Source organism: Phoca vitulina, unplaced genomic scaffold (genome assembly GCF_004348235.1).
Source record: "Phoca vitulina isolate PV1807 unplaced genomic scaffold, GSC_HSeal_1.0 scaffold20, whole genome shotgun sequence".
NCBI classification, from domain to species: domain Eukaryota; kingdom Metazoa; phylum Chordata; class Mammalia; order Carnivora; family Phocidae; genus Phoca; species Phoca vitulina.
Genome location: NW_022589723.1, coordinates 32,136,325 through 32,155,730, shown reverse-complemented (window position 1 = coordinate 32,155,730; position 19,406 = coordinate 32,136,325). Strand labels below are relative to the sequence as shown.

Genomic DNA, 19,406 nt, shown 5'->3' with positions numbered 1-19,406 from the left:
AGTTTCCACATCGGTAATAAGTAGGCAAAAGAGACCTAGCACAAGGTCGGGGTGACCAATAAATGAGAAAAGTAGCTAAAGCACATAATACAGCACATGGTGCCTCACAGGCCCTCGATAAACAGTCATTATTTATGACAGTAAGAAAGGGATGGACACTGTGCCAAAGGAATACAGATGCAAAGCACCATCTGCTTTGGGAAGGGGTTGGTTCATGGGAACGCTTCTTGGAAGAGATGTCTGAACTAAACAGTCACACTATTACTATAGTAACAATATAACTAAGCTAAACAGTAACATTATTTATTAATGATTTATGTGAGGCCGCCCTTTTAATCCTCACAAATATACAAAATATGTGTGTAATTTGCAATTACTGCCCTTTGGCATGAACTCTCCTCACTTTACAGGTGAATAAATAACTCAGAGTTTATCCACCCTGTTTGTAAGAGACTTAAGATTTGAACTTAACTGGCAGATTCCCAAGCCTCAGAGCTATACTTAAAAAGATGAGCAGACTTAGCCTAGAAAAGGTATGAGTATGAGGGAGGGGGTGGGGGTGGGAAGTAAGCATTCCCAGGAAAGGCAGTAATAAGAGCAAAAGCAAGCAGCACACAAAGGTCCAGCTCATAAAAGGAATTCAGTCTCACTGGGTCTTCATTTCTTCACAAACTACATAAAGGCAGAAGGAAGGCAATTCACATTTGTTAGGGCAGCCCCAAAAACTAGCAAAACTAGCCATTTTGCTAGTTGCTTTCCATACATAATTTCCTAAATCCTCACAGCAACCTAGGAAGAGGACTCTATTTTATAGATACAATGACTTTCCTCCACCAGATCCTTCTACAACACTGATGGTCCCTCATGGGTCCCGCTAAGTGAGATTTATGTCATTTGCAGCCCTCAAACACAGCTCTATGCTCAAGAAATGTTTATTTCTCCTCTCCTTTCAGCTACTCCTATTTCCTAGAAATAAGTACACTAGAATATTCTATCCTGGAACTCAGAGGTCTGGAGGGGGGAAAAAAAAAAAAACAGATCAAGGTCCATATACTGCTGGAAAACTGTTTCCCACACAAGTCATACTGTACCTCCTTATTGATACTTTTCTTAATTATCACTAGAAAAAGGACAAAATGGTAGCTAGTGCAGTTAGAAAGTAGGAAGCTTTCTACAGTTTTGCATTTTAAGTGTATAGTTTGATGCGTTGTGAATACAGTATACCCCTGTGAACCCACCACCAAGATCAAGATTTAATATTTTCATTACTCCAGGAAGTTCCCTCATATCCTTTGAAAGTGATCCCCACTCCAGCCCCCAACACCCTCAGGCAACCACTAATCTACTTGATTACTATGTTACTGTGGATTAATTACATCTGTCCTAGACAGTCATATACGTGGAATCCTACAGTATATATTCTTTTGTCTAGGGCTTCCTTTACTCAGCATAATGTTTTTGAGATTCATCCAAGCTGTATCAACACAGTTTGTTCATTTTTATTGTTGAGTTGCATTCTGTTGTTTAAATATATCAAAATTTGTTTATTCACTCATCTGGTGATGAATATTTTGTTTGTTCTAGTTTGGGTCTATTGTGAATAAAGATGCTATGAATATTTGTACACAAGTCTTTATGTGGACAAATGTATTCATTTCTCCTAAGTCAATATTGAGATATGGGGCTGATGGATTGGTTGTATGTTTTAATTTTAAGAGAAACTACCAAACTCTCTTTCAAAGTGGTTGTCCCTTTCCCTGGCTGTTTTTTTTTTTTTTTTTAAAGATTTTATTTATTAATTTGACAGAGAGAGACACAGTGAGAGAGGGAACACAAGCAGGAGGAGAGGGAGAAGCAGGTCTCCCGCCAAGCAGGGAGCCCGATGCGGGGCTCGATCCCAGGACCCTGGGATCATGACCTGAGCCGAAGGCAGACGCTTAACGACTGAGCCACCCAGACGCCCCTCCCTGGCTGCTTTTAAGAAACTTGCTTTATCACTATTTTCAGCAACTTCACTTTTTTTCTTTTTTTTCTTTTTTGCTTTTTTACAGCTTTATTAGTATATAATTTTCTCTTTATTTACTTACTTGAGAGAGAGAGAGAGAACAAGCCCGGAGGGGCAGAGGGAGAGAGAGAATCTCAAGCAGACTCTCTACTGAGCTCAGAGCCTGAAACGGGGCTCAATCCCACCCATGACCCTGAGATCATGACCGGAGCTGAAACCAAGAATCAGACGCTTAACTGACTGAGCCACCCAGGCACCCCTATTGGTATATAATTTTCACACAATAAACCCCATATACTTAAAGTGTATCATTTGACGAATATATATATGTGATCATCACCACAATCAAGATTATAAACATATTACCCCCAAAAGTTTTCTTATGCCCCCTCTAATTCTTCCCTTCCCCCCTTCCCTCACTCCCCAGGCAACCACTGGTTTCCACTTCATCACTACAGATCAGTTTGTAATTTCTAGAATTATATAAATAGAAGCACACAGGGGGCGCCTGGGTGGCTCAGTCAGTTAAGCATCTGTCTTCGACTCGGGTCATGATCCTAGGGTCCTGGGATGGAGCCCTCCATCGGGCTCCGTGCTCACAGCAAGGAGTCTGCTTGTCCCTCTGCAGCCCCCCACCCCTTGTGCTCTCTCCCTCCCTCTCTCTCTCAAATAAATAAAATCTTAAAAAACAGTACAAACTATTTCCATCTATATAAAATAGAGAAAGTAAAAACAAATCTATAGTGATAGAAAGTACACCAGTGGTTGCCTGAGGGTCTAAGGAGAAATGAACATCAGAAGTGCAAGGGTACTTCTGGGGTGGTGGAAATGTTCTATCTTAATTATGGTACTAGAAGCATGCATGGATTTATCAAACATCAAACATCAAACCTTCCACTAAAGTGGCTGTATTTTATGGTATATAAATTATGCCTCAATAAAGTTTATTAAGAAAAAAAAAAAGCTTAAGAAGCCAGAGGACAGAAAAATGGAGAACATAGGGCTGTGGACCACGTCCATTCAGCCACAGTGTGTTAATGGTGACAGGTATGAGGAGGGAGGGCTGAGGAGGAGTCAGGTGGGCTGATGAAATCAACTGGCCAGCTTAGGAGCCACTGTAGATTAGGTGATACATTGCTAAAATTGGTATTTTTTTTCAAACACTATAAAAAATATGCATAACATAAAATTTACCATTTTAACTGTTTTTAAGCATACAGTTCTGGCAGTAAATACATTCATGTTATGCAACCACCACCATCAGGGTTGTTAAGGTGTCGGTTTTGCTTTAATTGATCTGTAGATTGAAGGCCATCCCACTGAAAATCCCAATAACCTTTTTTTGTAGAATTGACAAATTATATCTAAAATATACATGGAAATGCCAAAGGACCTAGAACAGCCAAAAACAGCTTTGAAGAAAAACAAAGTTGGGGCACTTAGACTACCTGATTTCCAGATTTACTATAAAGCTATCACTGTGATAATCGGTAGTGTTGTGTTGGTGTGAAGTTAAACATAATAGATCGAACAGAAAAGAATTCAGAAATAGATATTTACCTATATAGTCAGTTGATTTCTGACAAAGATTCCAAGGTAGTTCGATAGAGGAAGAATAACTTGTCAACAAATGTTGTAACAGTTGTACATCCATTTGCCCAAAAATGAACCCTTACTCTTATCTCATACCACAAAGAAAAATGAACTCTCAGGGGATCATAGGTCTAACTGTATGAATTAAAGCTGTAAAACTTCTGAATGAAAACAGACTATCTCAGTGACCTCTGCTTCAGCAAAGAGTTTTTAAATGGGACACAAAAGGCACAACAAAGTCTAAAGGAAAAAAAATCAAGAAATTGAACTTCATCCAAATAAAAAACATTTGCTTTTCAAAAGATACAAAAATGAAAAGGCAAGCCACAGACTAAGAGAAAATATTGGCAAAACATTTATCTGTCAAGTAGCACTGTCTAGAATATATAAAGACCTCTTAAAAATCAATAATAAAAAGATAACCCAATTGGGAAAATGGGTAAACCTTTGAACAGATGCCTTACTAATAAAGATATATGGGTGGCATATAAGCACATGAAAAGACACTGAACATTATTAGTCATTAGGGAGATGTAAATTCAGATCACAATGAGATATCCCTCCACACCTACTGGAATGTCGAGAGACTGCATGTCAGCAGAGCATGCAACTTTTGATCTCAGGGTCTTGAGTTCAAGGCCCATGCTGGACGTAAAGCTTACTTCAAACTAAATAACTAACTAGTCAAAGACTTGTTACAAAGATTAAAAACACTATTCAATGGCTTTTACACTGAAACAAACACAAAAGAGAATGCAACAACTTTTCAATTTCAGCTAAAATTCAAAACATAATAACTAGCAAGTAACTTCTTACCTCTGTGCATTATCTTGTGCTTCTCCCTCAGGTATGTCAGACCTTTTATTACCTAGAGGAAAGACAATGTCACAAGATGGGAAACTGAAATGATGGTGGTTAGTCAGCCTCTGTATTCTAAAATGATCTAGAAAATATTTCATCTAACATCACAAATTTGCCTTCTTCCCTTATTTTTTATTTGATTTTTAACCTGTCTTATCAAGAAACCATCTTTTTGGGGCGCCTGGGTGGCTCAGTCATTAAGCGTCTGCCTTCGGCTCGGGTCATGATCTCCGGGTCCTGGGATTGAGCCCCGCATCGGGCTCCCTGCTCAGCGGGGAGTCTGCTTCTCCCTCTCCCTCTGCCTCTCCCCACTGCTCCTACTCTCTCTCTCTCTCTCTCTCTGTATCTCTCTGTCTCAAATGAATAAATAAAAAATTCCTAAAAAAAAAAGAAACCATCCTTTTTACATAGTATACAGTTACTTTAAGCAACATTGATTATTGCAAGTTTAGACAACTTTAAAAACCCCTGTGCTTGAATTTGTTTTCTAAAGCTGCAATATAAAAAGAGGCTTTCTCACACCACAAATGGGAATTCTTTTGGACACCCTGTCCTATTTCTGCAGACACAGATTTTAATATAAAAAAAAAGTTACTTTTCTAGTTCTGACGAGAAAGAGAGAGAGAATATTGTATCTAGAATCTAGACACGGAAAATTCTAGCGCAAAGACCCTACTTTTCTTATAAACTTTCCCTTGATTGACTTAATTATCTTCCTCCCTTGTCCATTTCCTGCCAACTCATTAACTTCTCAATGAGGGGGCTTGGAAGAAAAATTGCACAATATACTCACAGCAATGCTAACTTTTCCTAAAATTTGCTCAGGAATTCTTCCAGCTTTCTTCAGAACTTGATCCAAGGAACCCCCATCCTAAGAAAAAGAAAACCAGCCCATTTAGTGACAGTGTTTCTAACTATTCTTTCTAGTGTTAAACTTCAGCAGGGAAGTGTATCTCATGCGTGGCAAATCCCCCTGGAAGGGTACCGTTTGATTTGTTTCAGACCTCAAAGACAGAAATGCAAAACATTGTGGGAGGGATGAAATAACCAAAAACTCAAATCGTATGAATAACTCTTAAATGAACTACCAATTCAGGAATCAAAAAAAGCTTTGCTGGGGCTCTTGGCTGACTCGGTCGGTAGAAGACATGACTCTTGATCTTGGAGTTGTGAGTTCGAGCCCCACATTGGGTGCAGAGATTACTTAAAAATAAAATCTTTAAAAAAAAGGTTTGTGCTGAACTGACAGAACAGTATATGGTTAAGACCAGAGGCTCTAGAGGCAAACTGTCTAAATTCACATCCCACCAACTCTGCCGCTCACTATCAAGGGAACTTTGACCATGTCACTCACAACTTGTAAAATGGGGGTGATATTTTAAGGCTACTATAATAATCATAGGGCTACTATAAGTATTAAACAAGCTAATACACATAAAGCACTCAGGACAACGTCTAGCCCACAGTAAATGCTCGCTAAATGTCAGCCATTTTATCACCAGCATATAAGTCACAACTTGTATTTGGTATTATCCTAAAAAATCATAGTTAATAAAATCAAAAGAAAAAATGTCACAGAAAGCAATAATTCATTCCACAAATCCTACCAAGTGTCACGAAGTGTGTTAGGTTCTATGGAGGAAAGAGATACAAAAAAAGACCTAGTTCCCACCTCAATAAATGTGCAGGGGCACCTGGGTGGTTCAGTTGGTTAAGCATCTGCCTTCAGCTCAGGTTATGATCCCAGGTCCTGGGATTGAGCCCCACATCGGGCTCCCTGCTCAGTGGGGAGTCTGCTTCTCCCTCTCCTTCTGCCCCTTTTCCCCACCCTCCCTCCCCCCGCTCATGCTCTCTCACTCACTCTCAAATAAATAAATAAATAAAATCTTTTAAAAAATAAATGTACAAACTAGGAGGGTAAATATACAATTCCTAATATAACAAAACAGAATAAATTCTTAAGAAAAGTGTTACACATGCAGAAGAGAGAAGTAATTCTGACTTCACTTTATAAAATGGCATTTGTTGGCTAAAATTAACAAGTCAGGAAACAACAGATGTTGGCAAGGATGCAGAGAAAGGGGAACCCCCTTACACTGTTGGTGGGAATATAAACTGGTGTAGCCACTCTGGAAAACAGTATGGAGGTTCCTCAAAAAGTAAAAAATAGAGCTACCCTATGACCTAGCAATTGCACTACTAGGTGTTTATCCAAAGGATACAAACAAGGTGATTCAAAGGGGCACATGCACCCCAATGTTTATAGCAGCAATGTCCACAACAGCCAAAATATGGAAAGAGACCAGATGTCCATCGACAGATGAATGGATAAAGAAGACATGGGGGGGGGGGGAAATTACGCAGCCATGAAAAATAATGAACTCATGCCATTTGCAATGACATGGATGAAACTAGAGGATATTATGCTAAACGAAATAAGTCAGTCGGAGAAGGACAAATACCGTATGATTTCACTCATGTGTGGAATTTAAGAAACAAAAATGATGAACATAGGGGAAGGGAAGGAAAAATAAATTAAGACAGAAACAGAGAGGGAGACAAACCGTAAGAGATTCTTAACTATAGGAAACAAACTGAGGGTTGCTGGAGGGGAGGTGAGTGGGAGGATGAGGTAACTGGGTGATGGGCATTAAGGAGGGCATGTGATGTAATGAGCACCGGGTGCTATATGCAACTAATAAATCTCTAAATTCTACCTCTGAAACTAGTAATACGCTAAATGTTAATTAAATTGAATTTAAATTATAAATTTTAAAAAAAAGAGACAAGAAGGGGTGCCTGGGTGGCTCAGTTGGTTGGGCATCTGCCTTCAGCTCGGGTCATGGTCCCGGAGTCCCGGGATCGAGTCCCGTGTTGGGCTCCCTGCTCAGTGGGGAGTCTGCTTCTCCCGCTGCCCTTCACCCTGCTTGTGCTCCCTCTCGCTCACTCTCTCTCTCAAATAAATAAATTAAATACTAAAAAACAAAAACGAAGAGAAGAAAAAGGCATTTGAGGGGCGCCTGGGTGGCTCAGTTGGTTACAGGTCCAACTGTTGATTTCGGCTCAGGTCATGATCTCACAGGTCGTGAGATGGAGCCCTGCATCGGGCTCCACACTCAGTGGGGAGTCTGCTTGAGATTCTCTCCCTCTGCCCCTTTCCCCCCTCAAATAAATAAAATCTTAAAAAAAAAAAAAAAAAAAAAAGAAGAAGAAGATGAAATTTGAGTTGAAGTCTTACTCAAAAAATGAACGTGATTTCTATACCTGGAATGGTGGAGGAAGAACAAGTATTTCAATCAGATCAAAAGCAGAGAAACCTCAGACTGCTTAGTCCTCCTGGGAGGACATGTGGTTCACTCCCCTGTGGGTGCATGAAGAAATGCAGGGATGGGTCAGGCCAGGAGCGGCTCTCTGTGACCAGGTCATGGAGCCCCACCGAAAAAAACAAGACATGCCTTTGTGATGGAGATGGAAGGCTGCCTGCTTTCAGATGGAAACCACAGCAGCTGAGAGAAAGAGCAGGGAGAGCATGAAGGAGCTGATGAGCAGGGTGACACGGCCTGACCCTGGACTGAGGTGGTGGAAAGGTAGAATATGAGACACGACACGCATGGGGTATGAAGCCAGCCTCTGTCAGGCTCGCACGCCAGGGCCTTCCCATTCATGGATTCTACATTGTAACCTAAGATTTTGAAGAAAAGCTTCACTCAGGGAACCCTGATGTAGTGAGGCAGGACCAGGTTCATATCCTTCTGGCTTCAAGGGCTGCCAATTACCAGCCATAATTTAAAAACACCCTCAGAAGTAGAGACAATTCCTGCAAACTTAGACTGATTTTTCAAGATTTATTTATTTATTTTGAGAGAGAGAGCACGCATGCACACACGAGCACATGCGAACAGGGCGAGGGGTAGAGGGAGAGAGAAACCCAAGCAGATGCCCTGCTGAGTGCAGATCCCAATGCGGGGCTCGATCTCACGACCCTGAGATCACGACCTGAGCTGAAATCAAGAGTTGGATGTTCAACTGACTGCGCCACCCAAGCGCCCCATTTTTTTTGTTTAAAGATTTACTTATTTGAGAGAGAGAGTTAGACTGATTTTTAAAGTATCTCATCTACACTGAGCAGTTACCAATGTCATTTATCATTTATTAATCACCTCTGTGAAAGGCATAGGGATAGGTGAGAAACTAGGGATGGGAAAAAACCTATAAATACAGAAAAAAACACAATGAGGCAAGGCACCTTAAATCCTCCTCTGAAACAAGGCAGGGAACAAACAGTTGAATGAGGAGAACAGACATCACTCCACATGCTCGGAGGAGGAAGTGGCTAAGTGAAGAGCTGGCAGCAGGAGGGACATGGAAACCGCACCTGAGGTGGCAAGATGTGGCCAAGCAGAGAGACATCTCTGTACGCTTCCTGCCTCCAAAACCACCAGCCTCAATGACACAGTCGGCAAGCGTAAGGTCACAGAACAAGGCACAACATGATAAACAGAAGGACAGAACATATTCCCACTTTTTTTTTTATAAATGATTTTTTTTTAAGATTTTACTTATTTGTCAGAAAGAGGGAAAGAGTCCAAGCACAAAGCAGCAGGAGCGGCTCAGGGAAAAGCAGGCTCCGCGCTGAGCAGGGAGCCCGACGAGGAACTCGATCCCAGGACCCCAGGATCATGACCTGAGCTGAAGGCAGACGTTTAACTGACTGAGCCACCCAGGCGTCCCATATTCACACTTTTATAGACATAAAAAAGTGTGTACACACACAAAACCAGAACATGCAAAATGTTACCAATGGTTATTTCCAGTCTAGGTAGTAAGACGATGAGGGATTTTTGTTGCAAGATAGTTTCTTCTTTGTGCTTTCCTATTGTTTATAAATTTTCCACAATGAATAAATGTTTTACCTTTTTAAATTACTGAACTCCTTTATGAAAGTGGAGAATTAAATCTGCAAATCAATTAACAGTATTTACTAAACGTCCAGTTTGTGCAACGGGAGTCTAAGATAGATACAACACTGCTTTCTTTCTAGAGGAGGTGAGAAAATAAGTAAGATTCATTCAGGGATACAGACCCCTCAGGAAATGTCTCCTAAAACAATGTTAAAAATAGATTATCCACTTAAAAATCCTATGCTTATGGAAAGGAGCATTTGGACCAATCACTCTCTGTCATAGTCAACTCTGGATCACAGATGCTGAGGGAAAAGAAAGCAGTACAAGTGTGAATTCTCAAATGCACACTAGTACCCCTGAACATGTTTGTCTTCTAATCAGAATTAATGGGGGGTGGGTCAGTCAACCAAAGAGCACGATGGAAGATCCTGAAATTCAACCTAAAACTGCCTATGTGCCAGAATTCCCACACAGACATGACAGTGGAATCATTAATCTAGAACCAAACAAAACTCCCCTGTAAACCCATTTATTTTCCAAGAGTCCTTGGAAGAGCCCTACTCAAGCTGTGATCCAGGCTGAGTTTTGAGTCACCTGTGAGCTTGGCCGCCTTCACAATGCCGCAAGCCCCTGGTGGCCAAATCAGGACATCAGAGCCCAGGTAACCACACCCAAGTCAGCAGGCTTCTAGAAACATGATAGCACCTCTCAATTTCCTTTACCAATGGGAAGAGGGACTCCAGTGCAGAAAGTTTCCAAGCCATTTCTCTTTTGCTTCCAGTTGGATATGGTTTCAGATCCTTTGTTTGATCAGCTTTGCCTAATTATCAGGGAGGACTATGCAGTTAAAACTAGGTAACAAAGCAACTGTCAAAATCTGACTCAAATGAGGCAGAAATGCTAACTTTGGTTCTCAGGTTCCACAGCCTAGGACAGAGGGCAGCCTGGCTCCCACTTTCCCTGGAGGTTGGGGGTAAATATTCCTATTAAAAAGGAAGAGAGGGGCGCCTGGGTGGCTCAGTCGTTAAGCATCTGCCTTCGGCTCAGGTCATGATCCCAGGGTCCTGGGATAGAGTCCCGCATCGGGCTCCCTGCTCAGCAGGAAGCCTGCTTCTCCCTCTCCCACTCCCCCTGCTTGTGTTCCTGCTCTCGCTGTTTCTCTGTCAGATAAATAAATAAAATCTTTAAAAAAAAAAATTAAAAATTAAAAATTAAAATAAAAAGGAAGAGAGGCGCTTGGGTGGCTCAGTCGCTAAGCGTCTGCCTTCGGCTCAGGTCATGGTCCCAGGGTCCTGGGATCGAGCCCCGAATCGGGCTCCCTGCTCAGCGGGAAGTCTGCTTCTCCCTTTCCCACTCCCCCTGCTTATGTTCCCTCTCACCATGTCTCTCTCTGTCAAATAAATAAATAAAATTAAAAAAAAAAAAAAAAAAGGAAGAAACCTTGGCTCTCTTTCCTCTCACCTCCTTCCCAGCTATAAGCAGAGTTACAGTGTGAACAATGGGATTATTAGCAAGATTTACGAAGCATGAACCACAGTCAGAATTACCCAGAGCTGCCTACAACTCACCTTACAACCTTTTAATTTCACTTCACTGTTGCCAAGGACTTGCCTTCCTTGACTAAAGCTGCTGAAATTGTGCTTATTTTTAGAAGCCAATTATTAAGTAAATCAATGGTGCTTTTGTGAAGGTTTTCTATAGAAGAGACAAATGCTTTACGGAAAAAAAAAAAAAGAGAGAGAGCTCAAAAGCTTTTACTCCTGCATGAGAACCATCCATCCTGAATCCTCAGTTCCCTGGTTGCTCAGCTACCACCTGAGCAGGAATCTACTGCCCCCAAGGCAGAAGCATTCCTATCCTGATCAGGGGGTATCCGTTTACCCCTCGGGTCTCAAAAAATCCAGACTGGGCAGTGCAAGCGCAGCTTCTTTCTAGCAAAGGTCAGCCCTTGGCTGAGTGCTTTAGAAGATGGGGCCCAATGGATGCCAGTGACACAAATTCGTTTTAAAATGCATCTAAGAAATGATGTGAGCAAGGAAGGGATAGATGGGCAATATGTGGTAAAGCAAATATGGCAAAGCAGTAACTGCAGAATCTGGGTGGTGGGTTTACAGGGTATATTACACCTTGCTGTGTTTGAAATTGTCTTAATAAAGTGTTGGGGGAAAATGTTAGTGACAAAGAACACACAGAGACAGTGACATAGACAGAAGCCAAGAACCTCTGAAGTTGAGATGTGACTAATGAACAGAGCTCTACACGACTACACCTTTGAAATGTGGAAGCTGAGACAAAACAGAAATCCCCAAAGAGAAGTGGCTGCTAGCAGTCAGAGAGCTTGCCTGTCAGAGGAGGCCAGGACAGGAGCTCTCCTGCGGGAAGGCCTGCTCAGGGACGAAGAAGGGGTAAGAGGGTCCAGGGCTAGAGCAGAAAGCTACTCTGGAGCGTGGCTGCTTGGACTTGAGGCCACAACAGCTTCACTACATGGTCCTGTCTCTGGTAGCTCTGAGCCTCTCCACTAGTATCAACAGACTGTTCCAGCGCTCTCGGGGCCTGTGGATGCCTGGGAACAGAAAACCCTAGGCCTCACTCTCTCCCACTGCGCCGCAGGCCTGACCATGCCCTCCCCATCTGGGCCTCCTTCATTCAGTCCCTCAACACATTTCACCCAACAGGTGCCAGACACTGTGCTTGGCCCTCAAAAGGTTTTGGCCCTCCCAGCTTCTGAAAGCCAATTTTCGAGGCTCAGGCTCCCCAGGGTAACTCCAGAGATATCTTCTGCTTATGTGGGAGGACCCTGCCCTGCCCGCAGAGCCAAATCCATGAGAGGAAAACTGACCTGCAGATACTGGAAATGGGCTGAGAGAATGGGAAACCAACCCTTGTCATGTCCTGAGTCCTCTTGTCCTCCTGGAGGGAAAGGTTGGGTGGGAAGGACAGAGCAAGAGGCACAAAGGTTGTGATCAATATCTATGAATCCAAAGTGAATAAAGGATTCCAGAATGAGGAAGCCTCACTACAGGTGCATTTAAGACAAATAAAAAGACTAAACTCCAAATGGCAAGAGGTGACATAAGGCTAATAGAACAGGTTCCAGCAAGTTCTGAATAAACAAAAAGGCCACTGGCTATCAATGTTTGGGGCCTAATCCCCACCTCTGAAGCAAGCAGCCTGGAGTTCAACCATGTTCACCCTACACACAGCATCCTGGTTCCTCTAACAAAGGGGGAACACCGAGTGACACAGAACGTGGAGGTAATTCAGGAAATTACCTGATGGGTCAGAAGACAGTAGGCATGAGATGACACAGAGCCAGTGCTCAGAAGCCCTCACCTAAGAAGGCCCTAGAGCACAGCCATCCAGCCTGTGACCAGCTCTGGGGAGCAGAGAGGCCGCTCACAGGGTCTCCATCCCCCCAGCAGCTCCTGTGGCACCCTTCACGTTACAGGTATTACATACAAGTAAGTGTTTGTGAAGCCGGACCCATGCTAACTAGTGTAAACCCTGACTGGCCGCAAGTGCCAAAAACAGAAGAGCCCCCAGAGAAGAGCTGGTCCAAACATTTCTCTGCACGATGAGAAAATCCTAAGAGCATGAAATTTAAAGAAAGCAGACCTGGTTAGAGACACTAGTTAGAATTAAGCTCTCTGACATTTACTGGCTATAGAACTCAGACTAATTACTAAGCCTCTCGAGGTCTTGTTCCACCTTGGGGAGGGTGGTCCACACTGTGTCTCACAGGAGAGGGCTGATGTGATTAATAACTTACATAACATGGAAAGGACTCACCAAGTGGTGCAAAATGGGAAAACTAGTTACTATTATGTCCAGCCATGCCGCCACCCGCCTTCCATTATTGTGGCAACACCTGAGAGGAAAAAGGCTCCTCTGGCCTTTCCCATCACCGGTTTCTCACCATTACCTCCAGCCTCTTCCCCTTCTAGTTTTCAAGGACTTCTACTGCCAGTTACACATCTTCATGCCAAAACTCTGAGCTAGAGCTAGAAAACCAACCATCAACAGCACCAGGAGCCCAAGAAACCCAAAGCGTAAGGAATAGCCCGCTCCCCCTGCGCTGCACCCCACCAAAGGGCGGCTAAGACCCAAGGAGAAAATATCAGCACCCCAAGGCTGAGGGAGGACCAAACCAGAAATGTTCACAGGCTGCCCAGAGGCTGCTTCACTCCTGTTCAAGCAAGAAGAACGAGAGCTTTCTCAGTAACTTTCAGGCACGCAGAAGACATTCCAGGTTCCACGTTCCACGTGGCACCACACCAGTCCGCAGATGCCTACGAGAGCGTGCACGGCACTTCCTGATCGTTACCATGAAGAGAAGTTCAAAATAATGGGGCACCGGCAAGGGACAAACCTCCCGGGGAGGGTGCTGCTGGAGTTCATTACGACCAGGCACCGGGGCTCATTTCCAGAGGTCAGGGCAGATCCAGGGTCAGGAAGGAAGTGGAGCTGCTGAGGGACACTCTGCCGGCCCGAGGACTGAAAGCACGGCAGTCAGAAGCGCGCAGACTCGGTCACGTCAGCTCTTGTCTCCGAGCCGTCGGCTCCATCGAGAATGAAGCAAGCGCTACTGTTCGCGCAAGACAGGCCTGGAGTCAGTGCGCCAAGACTCCGTTATTTTCACTAATCCTCGAGGATTAATCTACAAGGAGGTAGGCAGAGTAATGGCCGTTTTACAAAACGAGGAAACAGAATCAGAAAGAAACTTGCCCCAGGTCCTGACGAGAAGGTGACAGTCCATAAACAAATCATTATTGAGCACCTGCTGTGTCCCAGGGCTATTCTGGGCTTTGGAGACACAGTGGCAAACAAGACAGCGTCTACTTGGATTTTTGTGGGGAAGGGAGATATGAATAAACATATCGGATTCCAAAGTCCCCTGTTGCCTCATGGGGACAGGAAAAAATAGCGATCACGAAGCCAGCCTCTCTCTCTGAAATTCTGGCATCAAGGATGGAAACAGAGCCCCAGTCACTATCCAGTAGATTCAACAAAGTACAGGCACTGGGGTCCAACAGCCTCGGTTTAAATTCTACTGATTCCGCTAACTAGCTGCATGACCTTGGGCAAGTCATTCATTTCTCTGAACCTCAGTCTCCTCATTTGTAAAATGCAGATGATCTACCCATCCAATGAGGTGTTGAGAAAATGCAATAAAATATTAATCTGCGTTGGAGAGTACGTGATATGCTACACACCCAACACATTAATCCATATCAGTATTGCTAGCATTATCATTGTCGTGGACGCCGTTACTGTTACAGTTAGGCACCAGCAAGAAGAGGAAGGGACTCCAGGCAGCTAATGCTACAAAGAGTGGCAGCTCACATCCACACAGTTAGCCTGTAAGTGCCCCCTTACTTGCCCTCTCTGATGTGCATCAGGTGGCATTACTTCTCTGTACGCCCAAAGAACCCTCCAGACTGTCCTTCAAGCAGATCACAGACTCTGAAGACAGGGGTGTCCCATCTCATAACCCCAGAACCGGGTACCTAGCACACAACACTGCACATCATAAATGGATTTAAACTGTACTAACCAGATTTCACCCATATCTAAACCTTGGGGACAAGAAAATTGGGAGATGTGCTCTAGGCCTACCTACCAGGGATACCCGGTTGCTGCCACCTCTCTTTGAAGAGAGGGGGGACCTAGGAAAGAGGCCTGTGGTCTTTCGGTTACTCCAGGTTGTACGGTCAGGCTTCCCACATGCCCAAGACAGGGATGTGGATCCAGGGAGGAACAGGGAGGCAGCGGGGTGCCTCCCAAAGCAAAGACGAGCCCAGAGCTCCAACTCCGAGGCCGTTGCCCCAGAGGCTGCCAGGCTGCCACATACCATGTGCTCCATGCAGATACTGATCTCGCCGTCACTGTAGAACGCACCGTAGAAGCCCACGATGTAGGGGGAGTTGCACTCATGTAGAACCTGCAGCTCCCGTATGATCTGGTTCCGGATCGCAGGCTTGATCTCCAGGTGAATGAGCTGGGGAAAGAAAGTGGGGGGAAGAGAGGCTTTAAAAATATATGGATGCACGGAGGGACAGAGGGATGGATAGAGGGACAACACATGGATGCAAGCGTTCTTCAATGCTTAAGCTCTTAACGGTAGGAAGAGAGAACACAGGCAAGTTGCTGCCCGACCAAAGCACTCGGTGCCAACCTATCAAGGCAGGTGTTGGTACCAGGGGAGCTGTAACCAGGGGAGGGCGGCTGTGCCTCTGCTCCTAGAGCCCAGAGTGAGGAACGGGGGCTCACCCCTCCCAAGAACAAAGCTGAATGGAGGGTTTCTTCCCAAAGGATTTGTGAAGCTGAGAGAGGAGGGAGAAGCAGCCTTGAAGACCTGGCTGTCACCTGAGGGCTGTGGGGGTGGAAGGGTATGAGGAACTGGTTATGTGGACCTGAGCTGCCCAGGAGACTGCCCCTTGACCTCTGGAGCCTAAGGTGGTGGAGATTCAGCCGGGGCCTCAGGTGCCACCTTATGTGCCCCTCATGCTGTCACTGGTTTCACCCAGGAAGACAGGTGACAGACACATCTGCCATATGAAACAGCTACTAAAGGCGCCTGGGTGGCTCAGTTGGTTAGGCGACTGCCTTCAGCTCAGGTCATGTTCTGGAGTCCCGGGATCGAGTCCCGCATCTGGCTCCCTGCTCAGCAGAGAGTCTGCTTCTCCCTCTGACCCTCCCCCCTTGCATGCTCTCTCTCTCTCTAATAAATAAATAAATCTTAAAAAAGAAAAAAGAAACAGCTACTGAGTAAGACTAAGCTGCTAGCAAGGGTCACAGACAATGAGTGCCAGAGGACATGGGAGCAGTGCTTACCACTGTGGGCACTGTTTGAGAAGAGGGAAGGGGCGGCTGAGCAAACGGATACGGATGGGATTAAAGACGGTGTGCCGGGAACCACGGAAGAGCCCAGCCTTGCCACAGCAGGGGCCGTGTCCGGAAAGAGGAGGACCCCGGGTGGACAGGAAGTCCAACTCCAACACTGCCAGCCACGGCGGGGAGCAGAGATGTCCACACTGCAGGGGGATGCAGGCGAAGCGCCCACAGGGCCAGAGCACAGGCAAACCACTCGAAACCAGTGTTTGGTGCATCGCCGGGGCTGCCTAAATGAAAGCGGCTTCTCCTGCCCCGGATAATGGCAAACAGGCACCCTTGCATTCTTTCCAGAGCACGCAGAAAGCTAAGGAAGGTCACTTGCCTTTCTTTTCCAGTCTGGGGGTGGGGATAAATACACTAACACACCATCAGGGTGTTTATCCTATAATCTGACAGGTAACAGGAGCTCAAAATTCAAACCGCACAAAAAGGTACTGAGTGAAAAGTCAGTCTTCCTCCCACAGGCCCCAGGCCCCAGATCTTCCAAGAGATAATCCAATTACTATTCACCAAGGCCAACAAAGGCCAACCTGATTCAGTCTTTTTTTTTTTTTTTTTTTTTAAGTGGCCTCACCTTTCTGGCCATGACCAGGCCGGAGGGCTTGTGCGAGACCTTGAACACCACACCACCGTTGCCGGCGCCCAGCTCACTGATCTTCTCGAAGTCATCATCCTTCAATTCCCCGACCTTCTGCTTCTGGGTGAGAAAGGCCTCAAGGCGCTTCCGCTGCTGCTCATCGAGCTCCAACTCCTCCAGCTTCTTCTGCAAGGCCTCCAGGTTGGTCCTGTCCCAAAGGGAGATCACAAGTCACAACCAGCATCAGAGGGGTCCCCCCAGAGGAGCATCTGTGTGCTGGAGAGTTCCAGCTCCAGGGCCGGAGAACCAGCGCAGGGGTTCCAGGGGAGGGTTCCACGCTCTACCGCCTTCATTACGCCACCCGACCCCCCTCCCCGCTGACACCCTTCTCCTCTCCAGGCCTTGGTTTCCTCATTTGTCAAATGAGGGAATTAGGTCTCACTATGCTGCAAGTCTACAGAAGGAACCGAAGAATCTGCTAAAATCCAGAATGAGCCACCTTCGTTTGCTTTAAAACCCCAGTTCCAAAAGACCCACTAGTATTGGATTTATTAAGTTTACACCGTACACAAAATAAAATCTATTTCCTAAAACCACTAAACTGAAATCAAACCAAACCATCAAAACAGGCTCTAACAGGCTCTAAACTGAATGCTAACAGCAGAAACTCTTCTCTCTAATGTCATCAGGTCAGGAACCAGGTTAATCAAAGCAAGGAATCCTAAAAATATTTACCTAAAATTTTTATTTTTTAATAATATATATAAATGTGCATTTATTCACCCATCTTCTAACGTAGGTAGGGCAAGGCCCTCTCTTTGAGTAAAATTCCACTGGTAAGAGCCCCACACCATCCTCCTGACATGAACCAGAACATGATACACTATCATTTCCAATGCCTGATTCTTTAAAGTGGAGTAAAAATGTAGATACAGAATATCAACATAGAATTGTAAGAGTTTCAGGATTTTCCCCAATCTTAATGCTCACCTAATTTTATAGTAATGTTTTAGTGAGTTGGACTTGCTGAGTCTTTCCATGGCTTTTAATTAGTGTTCAAAGGGAGGGGAACCCCACTTCATTTGCAGGCATATTTCACCAGTTTATCTGATATTTAAGTACCTTACTTAATTACAATAGCAGCCACAACCGTACAAATGACTCTGGGAACAAAGTGGCTCTTGGTAAGCACATAATTCAGCCAGTGGGTGCCGAGGCGAGTGGGCAGGGCAGAAAGCAGCCTGTGAGCTGTGCATTCGGCACGCTTGTGGGCAGTACTGAATTTACAGAGGACGGAAAAGCATTCATTATTCCTGGGAGTTCGTTAAGGGGACGGTGGTAAGGAGAGCTTCCACTGCGTTTCATGTGATTTTAGTCCTAGTTTAAACAAACAACTTGGGCGGCAGGACAGAGCATCATTACACATCAGAAGGCTGGTGCCCACCCCCTAACATACACGCCATTTCTGAGCTTGACGGGTAAAAGTAAGCATAATCTTCCACTTTTCATTCACCCTCTATTCCAACTCTCAAGAAGGCAGGGAGATCCAGACCTCCCGCCTCCCTGGTCTATGGGAAGATGCAACATACCTTACAAATAACAGTATAAGGGCCACAGAGGACACCAGGCTGTTTTCACCAAGTGTCCTCACTGGGTAGCTCTCAGGGAAGGAAGGCTGGTGCTATGGACTGAGTTGTGTCTCCCTCAAATTCATATGTTGAAGGCCTAACCCCAAATGTATGTATGTTTAGAGACAGGACTTTCAAGAGCTTAAGGTTAAAATAAGGTCATATGGGTGGAGTCCTAATCAGATAGGACTGGTGGCCATAAGAAGAGAGGTAGCCTTCCTGCCTCTGGGCACACGCCAAAGAAGGTGGTGTGAGGACACCAAGAGAAGGCAGCTAGCTGTCTGCAGGCCAGGAAGAGAGGCCTCACCAGAACCCAACCACGCCGGGACCCTCATCTTGGGCTTCAAGCCTCCAGGACCATGAGAAAATAACCTTTCTGTTGTTTAAGCCAACCAGTCTATGACATTTTGTTATGCAGCCTGAACAGACTAAGACGCCTGGTAATATTCTCATCCTGCTGAAAGGCTCAACTAAGTCTCACAGCTGCCCCGGTCTCTCAGGTGTAGGGGCCCAGAACAAGCATGGCTGGGAGGGCACAGCCACCTTCAGGTTTCCTGACTCTCAGGAACCCATCAATGACGATGTTTGGAGAGACCTGTCAAACGCAGACACACCCCACAGCTAAAACTTCGATGAGGTTCCAGCTGCCTGTAGGGCTCAGCAGTCCACTCCAAGGGCTTCCGTCAAACACGCACTCATGCTGAGCAGGTAGGAGGGAGGGGGCAGGACTGAATGGAAGGAAGTCATTCTCCTCACAGCACCATGTACTGTTTTACACTTGCTAATGCATTTAATCCACATCAGATAGCAAACTCAAGCACAGATGGGTGAAGTGACTTCTCCAAGGTCACACAGCTAGTAAGCAACAGAGCAAGGATGGAAACCTGGGCAGTGAGAATCTCTATTTTTAACCATAATGCTATACTACCTCTTCAAAAAGTTCA

The 19,406-nt window shown here is 45.0% G+C and overlaps 1 protein-coding gene across 1 annotated transcript in view; it reads right to left on the bottom strand.

Annotated features, from left to right (window-relative positions):
* Positions 1 to 19,406, bottom strand: part of MAP2K1 (mitogen-activated protein kinase kinase 1) — a 79,605-nt gene that overhangs the window by 24,759 nt on the left and 35,440 nt on the right. Inside the window, exons 2-5 of the mRNA XM_032417065.1 lie at positions 16,832 to 17,042; positions 15,215 to 15,361; positions 5,253 to 5,330; positions 4,415 to 4,466 (exon numbers count right to left, since the gene is read on the bottom strand). Coding sequence (XP_032272956.1) covers positions 4,415 to 4,466; positions 5,253 to 5,330; positions 15,215 to 15,361; positions 16,832 to 17,042 — 488 coding nt within the window. The remainder of the gene's footprint in view (positions 1 to 4,414; positions 4,467 to 5,252; positions 5,331 to 15,214; positions 15,362 to 16,831; positions 17,043 to 19,406) is intronic.